The following is a 14,847-nucleotide window of genomic DNA, read 5'->3' as shown; positions in this document are numbered from 1 at the left end:
GGCCAGAAACCCGGGTTCGATCCTGACCACGGGTGCTGTCTGTGAGGAGTTTGCACGTTCTCCCTGTGACTGCGTGGGGTTCCTCCAAGTGCTCCGACTTTCTCCCACATTCCAAAGATGGGTAGGTTTGCAGGTCAATTGCCTCCTGTAAATTACCCCTAGTGTGTAGGATAGAACTAGTGTGGTTGGCGTGTACTCGGTAGGCCCAAGGGCCCGTTTCCAAGACTTATCTTTAAAACTAAAACGGAATCATGCAACTGTTTGTGATATCTGTTTGGCTGATGCCCATGTTTTCACCACAGGCCGCGTACCAGTGCCCTGTCCAGCAGGGGGTGATGCACCATCTGAAGGAGCAACTGGAGGAAAGGACTAGGATCCTGCAGGCCAACATTAAGACCCAGCAGGAGGAACTCCATCAGATTAAGGAGCAGCTCCAACTTGTGCATGCCTCCAATCCCCAGGTACGGTCTAGATGGAGATCTGCTTTTGTTTGTGCTTTGCTTCCTTGCTAATTTCTGATTTGGTCTCACAGTTCATTACCAAATCCTGCTGAGTGTTGCTATTTGATCAGAACACAACCATCACAACTTTTTCAATCAGAGGGTGGTAGGTTTTGGAACGAGCTGCTAGAGGATGTCGTTGGACACTTGGACAGGTGCATGGATAGGAACAGTTTAGAGGGATATGGGTCAGACACGGGCGAATGGGATTAGCTGGGATGGAATATCGGTTGGCATGAATGATTTGGACCAAAGGGCCCGTTTCCACGCTGTATAACTCCATAATTCATAGTCATACAGTGATACAGTGTAGAAACAGGCACTTCGGCCCATCTTGTCTACACCGGCCAATGTGTCCCAGCTACTCTAGTCTCAGCTGCCTGCGCTTGGTCCATATCCCTCCAAACCTGTTCTATCCATGTACCTGTCTAACTGTTTCTTAAACGTTGGGGTAGTCCCAGCCTCAACTACCTCATCTGGCAGCTTGTTCTGTACACCCACCACCCTTTGTGTGAAAAAGTTACCCTTCAGATTTGTGTTAATTCTTTTCCCCTTCACCTTGAACATATGTCCTCTGGTTCTCGGTTCCCCTACTCTGGGCAAGAGACTCCCGATCTATTCCTCTCATGATTTTATACACCTATATAAGATCACCCCTCATCCTCCTGCAGTCCAAGGAATGGAGACCCAGCCTACTCAACCTCTCCCTATAGCTCACACCCTCTAGTCCTGGCAACATCCTTGTAAATCTTTTCTGAACCCTTTGAAGCTTGACAATATTTTTCCTATAACATGGTGCCCAGAACTGAACGCAATATTCTAAATGCGCTCATCGACGTCTTATACAACTGCAACATGATCTCCCAACTTCTATACTCAATACTCTGACTGATGATGGCCAATGTGCCAAAAGGCATTTTGACCACCTTATCTACCTGCGACTCAACCTTCAAGGAACCATGCACCTGTACTCCTAGATCCCTCTGCTCTACAACACTACACAGAGGTCGACCATTCACTGTGTAGGTCCTGCCCTTATTAGACGTCCCAAAATGCAACACCTCACACTTTTCTGTATTAAATTCCATCAACCATTCCTCAGCCCACCAGGCCAATCGATTAAGATCCTGCTGTAATCGTTCACAACCATCTTCACTATCTGCAAAACCATCCACTTTTGTATCATCAGCAAACCTGCTAATCTTGCCCTGTATGCTCTCATCCAAATCGTTGATGTAGATGACAAACACTAATGGGCCCAGCCCCGAACCCTGAGGCACACCACTAGTCTCAATTTCTCTGTGGCAATAACATAAAGGAATTAACCAATTATTAGAAATTCCTAGAAGAAATAAGATACTGTAGATGCTGGTTTACACTAAAGGACATAAAGTGCTGGAGTAACTCAGCAGGTCAGACAGCATCTCTGGAGAACATGGATAGGCGACGTTTTGTTTCAGGACCCTATCTTCAGTCTGACCTGAAATGCCACTGATCCATGTTCTCCAGAGATGCTGCCTGGCCGCCTCCAGTGGTGCAGAGATAGTGTTGCTACCTTCCAGCGCCAGAGACCCGGGTTTAATCGTAACTGTCTGTACGTTGTACGTACGTTCTCCCTGTTATCGCATGGGTTTTCCCGGGTGCTATGGTTTCCTGCCACATTTCAAAGACGTGCGCGTTTGTAGGTTAATTGGGCTCTGCAAATCGTTAATTGTCCCTAGAGTGTAGGAGAGAACTAGTGTATGGGTGATCGTTGGTCGGCACGGATTTGATGGGCCGAAGGGCTTGTTACTATGCTGTATCTCAAAACTAAACTACACTAAACAAATCCCACTGAGGTAGACCAACTGTGGGTGAGACTCACCGGAGTAGGTGGTTGGGAATGTCAGAGAATCATTAATTCTGCTTTCTTGAAATATTCTGTGCTAAAATTTGCAGTTCTAAGAGAATAATTGCAGATCATTATATTTTAATCTATATTGTCCATGTGCTTCTCGATGCTATTTCAGGAATCGGAACCATCAAGTTTTAATGTATCGGATCATCAAGTTCAAGGGCAGCAGCCAGATGTGGCCATGCAGAATTCATACCTGTCCAGCAAACAAATGCAAGCACTCGTTGAATCTGATCTGCACGCTCAGCAGATGTCCTCATCCCCTCAGCAACTCCTCAGGGAATCAAGAGCAAAATCAGTGCCGGTAATGTCTTAGTTACAGATTACAACAGTCAAATACAGAGGGGAGCTTCACAGTGGCTTTCAAGGCACGATCATTTGGCTTAGAGCGGCACAGTGGTAGAGTTGATGCCTTATGGCGCCTGAGACCCGGGTTTGATCTTGACTATGGGTGCTGTCTGTATGGAGTTTGTACACTCTCCCTGTGACCGCATGGGTTTTCTCTGGGTGCTCCGGTTTCCTCCCACATTCCAGAGACATACAGATTTGTCGACTGAATGGCTTCTGTAAATTATAAATTGTCCCTAATGTGTAGGATAGTTTTAGTGTAAGTGGTGATCGCTGGTCAGCATGGACTCGATGGGCCAAAGGGCTTGTTTCTGCGCTGTATCTCTAAAGTCAAAAGTAAAGTAAGTCTAGACTTCTTGATACGTGACTTGGAGTTTCTCTTTAGCTACTCAGCATTGTATTTTACTTAATATTAACCAATACATAAGGTGACAGAATTTTAAATATCAATTATTTTCTACATAAATCAAATGTCCACACTTCATTCTGGAAGTTGCAACTTGCTTATAAATTAGATGTTGTCCCAGGATTAAGTAATCATCGTGATGAGGTTTACTAATTGGACTATTTTGCAAGATGTTGAAGAACGTTTAAAAAATTAAAGACCAACAAGCTGCAGATGGTGCAGAAACAGAGAATGCTAGAAAATCTCAGCAGGTCAGGCAGCATCTGTGGAAGGAGAAACATTTGATGTTTCTGGTCCAGAACTCTCCATCAGACCTGGAAACTCTCTTTCCAAGTTCTGACAAAGCATCTTCAATCTGACCTGTTTCTCACTCCACTGACGCTGCCTAACTTAGTGAGTGTTTTCAGTAAGTTCTATTTTAACTCTTAATAAAAACCAGGACATTTCAGAAACAGATACATAATGGAGAAAGATTTAATGGGAACCTGAGGGACAACTTTTTCGCACAGAGTAGTGGTGGGTGTTTGGAACAAGCTAGATTTGAGGCAAGAACTATGACGGTAGGCGGCGCGGCTCTGGCCAGCAGTGGCCTCTGCAGCCTGTCCGCGTTTTTTATTATTTTTGTCTGTGTGTTTTTATGTAGTGTTTGTTATTTTATGTTGGGGTGCGTGTGTGGGGGGGTGGGGGTGGGGTGGGAGAGGGGGGGAAACTTTTTGAATCTCTCCCTGCACTGGAGACCCGACCTTTTCTCGTCGGGTCTCAGTCGTCGTTGAGGCCGCAACGAGGAGCGGCCTCCAACAGGAAGAGACCGGGGACTCAGGTGCCGACTCACCGTTGCCGTCGTGGAGCTGGCCGAGTCCGGAGCGGTGGAGGAGCGCTGCTGCTGCTGATGCTGCTGCTGCTGCTGCTGCTGCCGGAGAGTCGGAGGCTCTCTACAGGTCTGTGGACGACGGCGCCGGGAGCCCACGGCTCCCTGGGGGGAGACCGCTTTTCGGGGCTTCTGCGGCGGCGACTTCTCCCGCCCGAGTTGCGGGGTCGAAGAGCTCCTGGAGCGGGGCCTGACACCACTGCCCCGCGCGGCTGGAATGGCCGCGGACTCTGCGAGCGCACACCGGGGGCTCCAACACCAAGACCCGGTGTGCGACCTCGCACCACCCGGCGTGGCTTTAATGGCCGCGGGACAATCGCCATCGCCAGCCGGGGGCTATGACTTTGACTCTGACATCGGGGGGGGGGGGGGGAGAGTGCAGTGGAGAGAGAAGTTTTTTTGGCCTTCCATCACAGCAATGTGATGGATGTTTATGTTAAATGTAATTATGTTGTGTCTGGGGTCTATTTGTGTGTAATGTATGGCTGCAGAAACGGCATTTCGTTTGGACCTCCAGGGGTCCAAATGACAATTAAATTGATTCTGATTCTGATTCTGATTCTGACAACATTGAAAAGACATTTGGACACAGACATGGATAGGAAAGGTTTAGCAAGATGTAAGCCAAACCCAGGCAGGTGAGAATCTGAGAGATGAGGCTGCTTGGTCGGCATGGGCATTGGGCCAAAGTGCCTGTTTCCATGCTGTAAGTCTCTATGACTCTTATAGGAAGCACCAAAGCAAGCAGTTTTTCCAATCTACTAAGCAGTTAACAACTGTACTCTTACTTAACAGACTGTTTTGGTTCTTCTTAAAAGTATTTATCAGTTATTTAACATCAATGACAACACTCATTGTAAATGTTTTTATTTATAGTGAATCTATTTTTAACTACAGTATTTATCGAACTGCAGAGATACAACTTGTAGTTAGAGAATATAATTTTCATTTTAAAACAAGGTATTTGTAAAGGGAATAAAAAGGTATATTATGAAATGGCATCTTTTGTACAGACAGATTGATAAATTTTACAAGACATGTGAAATGCATAAACTTTTATAGTGTTATAGAGTCTTACAGCGTGGAAACAGCCCCTTCCGGCTCAACTTGCCCACAGCAGCCAACATGTCCCATCTACACTAGTCCCATGCCTGCATTTGGCCCATATCCCTCTAAACCTGTCCTATACCTTTATAAATATGTCTTAATACATGTCTAAATGTTTCTTAAAATTCAATTTCAACTAATTTTCTTAAAATGATTAGAACTCTGACCAAATTGCTGATGCAGTTCAAGTGAAAACTCTTGTGATATCAAGGTTCAATTATTAAATATAGCATGGACACACTCTTGAATTGAGGAGCCCAGACTCCTATTATGGAGTCATAGAGTGATACAGTGTGGAAACAGGCCCTTCGGCCCAACTGGCCCAAACCAGCCAGCATGTCCCAGCTACACTTGTCCCACCTGCCCCCACGTTTGGTCTATATCTCTGGCACTGTAAGGCAGCAACTCTACTGCTGCATCACCGTGCCGCCCTTTATTGTATTTTATCGTAGGTATTGTCTGAGGGTTGACGGTGTGTTTACTTTCTGCAGATGAAGCAGCAGTTCGTGAAAGACGGGCAACTTCAGCGAGCCAGCGTACAAATTCAATCACCAACCAACCTGGTCGCACCGATCTTCAGCAATCCCATGATGTTTACCCAGGCTCCGAAAGGGACCTTCCCAGTTTCACTGCCTTCAGACACCAGCCAAAGCCACTCGTGTGCTGATTATGGACATGACCGACAACTAAGGTACAACTCAAGTCATAGAATCATCCAGCATAGAAACAAGCCCTTCGGCCCAGTGTCGAACTGGTATTTATAACTTAGATCATTCAGCTGACAAATTAAGAGCAAGTTACCAATCTCAACCTGAAACATTAACTCTGTTTTGCTGCCTGATCTGCTGAGTTTTCTAGCATTTTCTGCTTTTATTTCAGCTTTTCTGCACCTGCTTTACAGGCAGTCCCTCGAGATTAAGGATGCTTTGCTTTTGTTCTGGCTCTGTACGTTTTGAGGTGACTAATGAGGACTAGGGAAACATAGACTCTACTACGGGTGGGCCAGGTGGTAGTCAATAGAGTGAGGCTGGAGGAAGGAGAGTTTGTGAGGTTGTGACTTATTCCACCATCTCCACATGTTTACACTCCAAATCCAAGGCTTCAAAGTTCTCAACACTTTCCCAAATGCCCCTTCCCCTGCTTTCATCAGTCATGGGTCGTATGTTGCCAGGAGTCAGTTGGAACATTGTAGTTCTTTAAGAAGGCTTTGGGTAACAACCTTGATAGACACAAAATACTGGAGTAACTCAGCGGGTCAAGTGGAATCTCTGGAGAAAAGGAACAGGTGATGTTTCGGGTCGAGGCTCTTTTTCAGACTGAGAGTCAGGGGCGAGGAAAAGTAGAGGAATTAAAAGGTACAGAACAAATCAGTGCCGGCACCGATGACTCAGGAAAGGTGGGGCCCACAATGGTCCATTGATGGCTGCCTGACCCACTAAGGTACTCCAGCACTTTGTATTTATCTTCACCAACCAGCAGCTGCAGTTCCTTCCTACACAGTAACAAAAAGAAACTTAGTTATTATAAAAATACATTTATGTTTGAAAATCCAGTCAAGAAAAATAACCCAATGCAAGCAAGAAACTCTCTAGCCCATAACCCTCTTTTCCCAATTGACACTGCTGGTTTTATAATGGGATTTTCTATAGCAGAGGGATTCTTAGGAATACAACTGCACTAAACGTAATTCACATTATTCATGTGATACACTGTCTCGATTGTAATCATGTATTGTCTTTCTGCTGACTGGTTAGCGCGCAACAAAAGCTTTGCACTGTATCTCGGTGCAGGTGACAATACGCAAACAAACACAAATTACCTGTACTTCCATGAGCTTAGACTGACCCAGTGCCGCTCATTACACAAATTAAATGCTGACGCAAATTTGTTTCCTTGACTTCACCTCCAGTTGCATGTTATCAAACTAAGCCGGCAACTTGAAAAGGGCTGGCCTCAGCTTAGTCTCCATGAGTGAAGGGAAAGGAGCTCAACTATATTTCTCGCTTGGCTCTTTGCAGATTTTCTTTAAATCAGCCCGTCCATTCCATAATGCCAAAAAGAGGTGGAAATGAACAGCCCTCCCAGAACAGCACAACAAAGCACCAAGCCAAGTATGTACTGTAGCTAGGATTCAACCAAAGCAAACTCAGAAGCATAGCTGTACAAAGAGGAGGCTTGGGATCGCTGAGAATTATGTAGTAGTACAAATGCTTAACGTGTCCTCATAAAGTTACCACCTCTATAACTTTCACAGACAGTAGTGATTCTCAAATGTGGAGCTCAGTATCCGATCTACCACAGAGATGTGACGAAACAAGGAATTGCAGGTATACACAAAGTGCTGGAGTAGCTCAGCAGGTCAGGCAGCATCCTGGGTGTAAACCAGCATCTGCGGTTCCTTCCTACATAGAAACTGCAGGTGCTGATTTACCAAACAAAGACACAAAATGTTGGAGTTGCTGAAGAATGTAGGGGGAGGTGGGAATATTTCTGGTGGCGAGAGACCAAGTAAATTAATGTGGCAGTTAAAAGCCGTTTATGCTTCTTTGTCTCTGATTTGTGTTGTTAGTAAATCAGGCTATATAAATTAAGAGAAAAAAAGAGCCAGAACTGCTGATGAATGATGTTGGAACATTGAAGTGCTGAACACCTCAGCTGTTGTAAAACCAAATGAAATATAATGTTTGGAATAGACATCAGGTTAGGCAGCATCTCTGGAGAGACAGAAACAGAGATGAAATTACTGGTTCAAATAAAAAGACACAAAAATGCTGGAGTTAGGCAGCATCTCTGGAGAACATGGATAGGAGAAAATTTGGGTCGGGACATTTCTTCAGATTGATTGTGGTGGGGGAGAAAGCTGGAAGAGAGATGTGGGAAAAACAAAGCCTGACAAGTACTAAGTAAGCAAAATATGTAGGAAGGAACTGTAGATGCTGGTTTATACTAGTTGGGCTCACGATGTTGGTGTAATTCAACGGGCTAGGCAGCATCTCTGAAGAAAAGGAATAGGCGATGTTTTGGTTAGGAATGCATCATCCGAAATGTCACATCACCATCGAAAACGCTTGTTTCCCTTATCCCTAACCAGTCTGAAGAAGGGTCTGGATCCGAAACGTCAACCAATCCCTTTTATTCAGAGATGCTGCCTGACCCGCTGAGTTACTCCAGCACTTTGTGTCTATCTACGTGATGGGTAGATACAGGTGAGGGTTTTCATGTTGGTGGGTAGATGTTTGGAGACAGGGCCGTTGACTTTGACTGTCTGTAAGAACTGCCCAGTTTCGATGCAACTTTGAAATGCTGAAGGTTGGGGCTATTTTTGACTCCAAGGGCATTGAATGCCCGGCTGTTCGTTCTTATTTCACATTGCCTTGCATCTGTAATTTCTTGCTTTTGGATGCTTTCAAGGGAAGCACGACTAATGCTCTTTGCTCTCTTGGTTTTTCAGATATCTTCAAGAACAGCAGATGATTACAGCGCTAGCCATGCAGCCGATCAGCTGCAGTACCGTCATCTTGCCATCTCCTGGATCCATGGCTCTCCAGTACCAAGGGTTCACTCAGCACCAGTCGACCTCCATCTCACAGCAGCTTGCCCACCATCCCATGCCCCTCCAACAGCAACATCACTACCTACAGGTAAGGTGAGTCCCTGAGGCTCTGGCTAACACCACGTTGCAAACTATGGTAATAACGTCCATTTAGAGTTAGATCTCAGATCAAGAGACAGAACAATAAATAGTGTCAGGAAACACTGGAAAGAAGCAGCAGGTATGCAGAGAGAAGCAGTGTTAACATTTCATGCCAACAATCTTTCGCCGGAACTGCAAGGGTCATCAGAATTTGTTGCTGACCTGAAACACTACCTTCATTTCTTCCATATCTGCTGAGTCTTTCCAATGTTTCCTATCGTACTGATGGGATACAAGGCTGTGAACTATATTCTGCACTCGATCCTGACCTGCCTTGTGTTGAGTTTTCACCTTCTCCCTGTTACTGCGTGGGTTTCCTCTGGGTGCTCCCGTTTCCTTCCACATACCAAAGATGTACGGGTTAATCTTCCTCTGTAGATTGTCCTTGGAGTGTGGGGAGTGGATGAGAACATGGAACTAGTGTGACCGGATGATCGACGGTTGGCGTGGACTAGTGGGCTGAAGCCTGTTCCATGCTGTAACTTTATATCATTCAAAGACCCATTTACACTAATCATAGATTAATACTTTTTTTCATTCCCCACATCTCTTCCTCCCTCACCCAATCCCCCCTGATTCTACAATTCACCTCCACACGAGGTGTAATGTACACAATTAACCTACTAATCCACAAATCTTCGAGATGTGGGAGGAAACATCAGGGGAAAGAAGAGGAATGAACAAATTCAACCAAGACCACACCAAGTTAGGATTGAATCCGAGTTGCTGTAGTTATGTGATAGCAGCTCCACGAGCTGTGCCACCGTGCCGTCACCTGGAGTTTTGGCATGGAATTGAGAAACAAAACAGGGTCTAATCTTCAATGATTCAGTGATTCAATTATACTTTATTGTAACATGTATCTTGATAGTGACATTCTTGGTTTTGGCCTACAACTCTGTAAAATCATGCAGCAGACCTCACCTCGGCAGTGCACAAGATTCGCCACGTTTCTGGTGCTGGCAAAGTTACAAAACGTTCATCCAACTGTCTTATTTGTGGATTAACCTACTAATCCACAAATCTTTGAGATGTGGAAGGAAACCACAGGAATTTACTCAGAGGGTGGTGAATCTGTGGAATTCATTGCCACAGAAGGCTGTGGAGTCCAAGTCAATGGATATTTATTAAGGTGGAGATTGATAGATTCTTGATTAGTAGGGGTTATGGGGAGAATGGCAGGAGAATGGGGTTGAGAGGGAGAGATAGATCAGTTATGATTAAATGGCAGAATATACTTGATGGGCTGAATGGCCTAATTCTGCTCCTACAAGTTATGAATTTATGAGGGGAAATAAGATGAACGTACAGATTCAGCACAGAGGACGCCCAGTCAGGCGTGATGTGGGCAGATTAATGTAGATACTGGCAACTGGTTGGAGATTATGTTGGAGAGAGATGGAGAGAGTGCTGAATAAGATGGAAAGCAGGGAAGATTAGCCATGTCATTAAAATGATATGTGATGAAGTGAACTGAATTGTAACCAGGTGCTTTTGCTTCTTTAGCAGGTGCTGCCAAGTGGAATAATGCAAGGCATCCAATCACAGCCACTTTCCCTGCCTTCAGCCCAACATATGGACTACCTCTCACAACACCACTCCCGTGGCATACAGAACAGCGCGGGTACACTCTCAGACATGTCCAACATCCAGCTGCCGCGGTAACCACCAATGTGCCAGCGGTGGATTATGACCAAGCGCTAGTTGGGCAGAGCGTGGCGAGTGGCGCCGGGGGGAGGTGTTCGGTCATTTAACAAGTGACTCATCTTCACCCTGTTCCATTGGGGCAGCTGATCCATTTCTTGGAGACCGTCATGGAAGGACTGCAAGCTCGTGGAAAACAGAAGCCAAGATGGGTGACCAGGCTGGGGCACCCTCTTGAGGGATACCTTGGGATTATGCAGTGGATTTAATGCTCAGTTGTCATTTTCACAGCAGAAGCCTGGAGTACACATCCCACCAGAACCCAACAGTTAGAAAACCTAACACGTTCTGCAACACTGCCACCTACATGGACCCAATTTGTAAGTGCAGGTTGTGATGGAATTTATTAGCGATCAGAGTGTGCTCTCTTTAAACACAAGTCATGAAAATGACAATTGGGATTAAACTGGCACAACGTAAAACGATCAGTAAAAGAACATTACTGGTAAAACAACGACAAAAGTGACCTTGTTAAAAGCTGTGTTAACTGTGCAGTTAATTTTGTCAGATGCCATGTTACATCGTGTGCTTTTAGTCAACATTTATAGTTGCCCTTGGCAGGAAGTCAGATGTGATTCTGTGAAATAGTCTGCTTTTCACTCATTTCACGTACAGCTAGAATTGCAAGGCAAATGTACTGTAAATATTACATTATCTATATTCTAAATAACGTTCCTATTTTATATTTTAAAAGTATTTAAATCTGACCGCCATTAACTGAAAATATATTTCTTCTCCTGTTTCTGAACCAAATATTTCACTGTGGAATCCACTAAAAAACTAAATGCATTAAACCTCTCTGCTGGCAATCTGTACACTGTGTGTAATACTAGTTGATGCATTATTAATTTTTAAATTCAGGTCTAGTGATGATTGAACAAGAGTCAAATACTCCCTGGTTTCACAGCTGTTTTATCTTCTCAGGAACTGACAATCCAAATGATATATTAAAATGCCTCAATTGCTTTCAAACTTGGAAGAAATATATATATATATATTATATATAGAAATGTACACACAAAAACATTATGAGCATTCAGATCTTAATAGGGAAATTGAGGTTTAACTCAGTAGCCTGAGAGTTGAATTTAACTGCGAGGACAAATCCGAATGCATGTGAATGTATGTCAAGTATTATTTAGATTGCTGCAGTACAATTGGCATTTCTTCTCAAATTTGTGACCATGCATTGGGAATGTCATCTGATTATTTTCAGTAAGGGCATTAATTGTACAGTGCTGACTTTCTCTTGCCTTCTGAGTTCGGGCCTCTTTCCATGCTGTATTTCTAAATTAAATGAACTGCAGATTCATCGGGAATCTTAAGCACAATGCACAATGTGCTGGAGTAACTCAGAGGGTCAGGCAGTATCTATGGTGGGAATAGATAGATGCCGTTTTGAGTCGGGGCCCTTCTTCAGACTGATGGGGGCAAGAGGGGGAAAGATGTCCCCCCCACTTCTCCACCCCTGTGCCTTACAGAGCCAGAGACCAAGGTTCAATCCTGATCTTGGGTGGTATCCGTGCGGAGTTTGCACGTTCCTCCGGGGGCTCCTGTTTCCTCCCACGTTCTAAAGATGTGCGGGCTTGTAGGTTAATTGGCCCTCTGTAAATTGCCCCGAGTATGTAGGCGAGCCGAAGGGCTCGTTTTCATGCAGAATCTCTAAATTAAACTAAAGTACCACATTGCTCCCAAACATGTTCGTACTCACGCATCCTTTATGTGGGCAGCTGGCTGAGAGAATTGGGTTGACCTTGGTTCTGAAGTGGAATGGATGTGGGCTAAACAGTTTCCCCGTTTGTCGAAAGGATCAGCTCCACTCCACAGTGGCAAGCTATTCGCAGTGAAATGGCACTTTGCAATGACAAAACTCAGAAATAGCCTTGCTTACCACCAGTTTCCACTGAGTCTATTCTGGAGCTGTTTTGTTTATTAAGACCAGGGCTTACATCCCATCCTGTGGGAAATGTAACATTGAGATGAATTCTATGGAGTTTTGTATTTCATTAGGATCCTCCACAATCATTCCCTAGTGGCAGATTCAAAGGCTTTTGTGAAGATCATGTATAGTGGTTGATGTTCTTCCCTGTCATGGTGGTTCAAAGAACACAAACAAGTTAGAGCAAGAAACCAGACCCTTGAGAGTCTCAAACATTCAATATGATGGCAGATCCTTAATCTCAAAGCACCATTTCTACCCACAACTTTAGACTTTAGATACAGTGCATAAACAGGCCGTTCAGCCCAACGAGTCCGCGCCGACCAGCGATCACCCCGTACACTAGCACTATCCTGCACACTAGGGACAATTTTACCAAAGCACAAACCTGTACGTCTTTGGAGTGTGGGAGGAAACTGGAGCACCCACAGAAAACCTGTGTGGTCACAGGGAGAATGTAAAAACTCCTGTAGTCAGGATTGAACCCGGGTCTCTGGCGCTGTATGGCATGAATTAATTTATTTTAAACTATTGCAAATTACCCTAAAAATCTCATTAAAGTAGGGCCATCAGAACTCTTTAATCAAATATAAATGTTCACATTTATTAACATTGACTTATCATGCGGCAATCAATCTGTATTGTGTTTTAAAATGTATACCCAGCAGAGTATAGGGATGAAGTTTTGGAAAGACACTGAATTCCAACATAAACCAGTTTATCACGGTTTATTTCACATAAGCTCTAGTGTCAAAATAGTCAGTATTACAATTCTGTCATTGTATTTTGTATAACCTTTTCAAAGAGTTGCATTTTGGTCTTAGATGATCTGTTCGGTGTGTTAACCTTTGGACGAAGAACATGCACTTTTGGAGTCATTGTTTGTTTGGATATATATTCCTGACAAAGAGTGAAGAGTGTTAATTGTTGTACATATTGTATTGAATTCTGTACAAAAAATCCTTATAATAGCAAATTAGCAAATTTTATATGATGTGACTGGTCATTTTGAATTTATGAATGTTCTTATTCAATGAAAATTTGTTACAGCAAAGTGTCTTACAGAAAGGGGTTGCACAATTTATGTCTTTGTGAATAAAGGATCTTTGCACAAATGCCATTGGATTTTTATTCCTAATTTCAACAGTAGAGTTCTACACAGAAACATAAAAAATTACTTCCAAAGAGACTTCACGAACAGACACAATTTCTCCTCTCTTACCATTTCAGCATTGCACAGGGTCCTTTCCTGATTCAAGATGAAAAGTGCTGGAGGAACTCAGCAGGTTAGCCTGCATCTGTGGAGGGAATGGACAGATGTTTCAGGTTGGGACCCCTGTCCGGAAGTGGCGGCGTTACCCTGGCAGCAGCGGCTCGCCTGCAGTCCGTTTGTTTTTACTTTTTTGTGTTGTTTTTTTTCGTTTTGTCTAGTTAAGTTTTTGGTTTTTAGGTTGTGTTTTTGTGGGGAGGGGGGGTTGAAATGGGACTTGCTGTCTCTCCCTTCGGGGGAATGCGCCTTTTTTGTCATATCCCCCTTCTCTGCCTCCGTCTGCGCTGAGGCCTAATGGCGGAGCTGGCGACCTCGAGACTCCGGAGGCAGAGCCAGTCAGGACTTGCCCTGCGCTCGCTCCCGTGAGGGCGGTCCGGCTCGGGGCTGGAACGGTGCTCCCGTGAGGGGCTGTGACGCTCCCGTGAGGGCGGCCTGGCGCGGGGCTGAGACTCTCCCATGAGGGGCTGTGACGCTCCCATCGGAGCGGCCCAGCTCGAGGGAGGAACGGCACTCCCATCGGGGCGGCCCAGCTCAAGGGAGGTATGGCGCTCCCGTCGGGGCAGCCCAGCTCAAGGGAGGAACAGCACTGACTTGAGGGCGATCCGGCTCGGGGCTGGAACGGTGCTCCAGTGGCTGGGACGGCGTTCTGGCGGCGGTGACCTGAGTCCGGGGTTCCACTGGACTGGAGGGCGGCAGCTTCGACCACCCCGGGCCGGCCCGTTTGCGGGGTTCGGTGAGCCGCGGGACTGTTTGTACCATCGCCCAGTGGGGTATCGCCTCAGCGCAGAGGGAGAAGAGGAGGGAAGAGACTGCAGCCCTAAGATTTTTGCCTCCACTACAGTGAGGAGGTGCTTGGAGGACTCACTGTGGTGGATGTTAATTTGTGTTTATTGTTGTTTATTATTGTATTATTGTATGTATGACAGCAGGCATGAAATTTCGTTCAGACCGTAAGGTCTGAAGGACAATAAAGGAAATTCTAATTCTAATTCTCTTCTGACTGGGGAGAAAGCTGGAAAAGAGAGGGTGGGACATACCCTGACAAGTGATATGTCGGTGTAGGTGAGGGAGAGGGGGGGGGGGTTCATTAGGGGGAACGGTGGAGGTAAAAGGCAAG

General features: G+C 45.1%; 1 protein-coding gene across 1 annotated transcript in view; it reads left to right on the top strand.

The window, feature by feature from the left end:
* The window catches only part of npas2 (neuronal PAS domain protein 2), a 52,937-nt gene extending 38,346 nt beyond the window's left edge, over nt 1-14,591 (top strand). The window contains exons 16-21 of the mRNA XM_055644024.1: nt 303-461; nt 2,510-2,698; nt 5,615-5,814; nt 7,142-7,234; nt 8,575-8,764; nt 10,324-14,591. Of these exons, the coding sequence (XP_055499999.1) occupies nt 303-461; nt 2,510-2,698; nt 5,615-5,814; nt 7,142-7,234; nt 8,575-8,764; nt 10,324-10,482 (990 nt within the window). The 3' untranslated portion in view covers nt 10,483-14,591. The remainder of the gene's footprint in view (nt 1-302; nt 462-2,509; nt 2,699-5,614; nt 5,815-7,141; nt 7,235-8,574; nt 8,765-10,323) is intronic.
* The last annotated feature ends 256 nt before the right edge of the window (nt 14,592-14,847 follow it).

This window comes from Leucoraja erinacea, chromosome 12, assembly GCF_028641065.1.
Source record: "Leucoraja erinacea ecotype New England chromosome 12, Leri_hhj_1, whole genome shotgun sequence".
NCBI lineage: Eukaryota > Metazoa > Chordata > Chondrichthyes > Rajiformes > Rajidae > Leucoraja > Leucoraja erinaceus.
The sequence above is the reverse complement of the archived record's forward strand: the minus strand, read 5'-3'. Positions and strand labels throughout refer to the sequence as shown.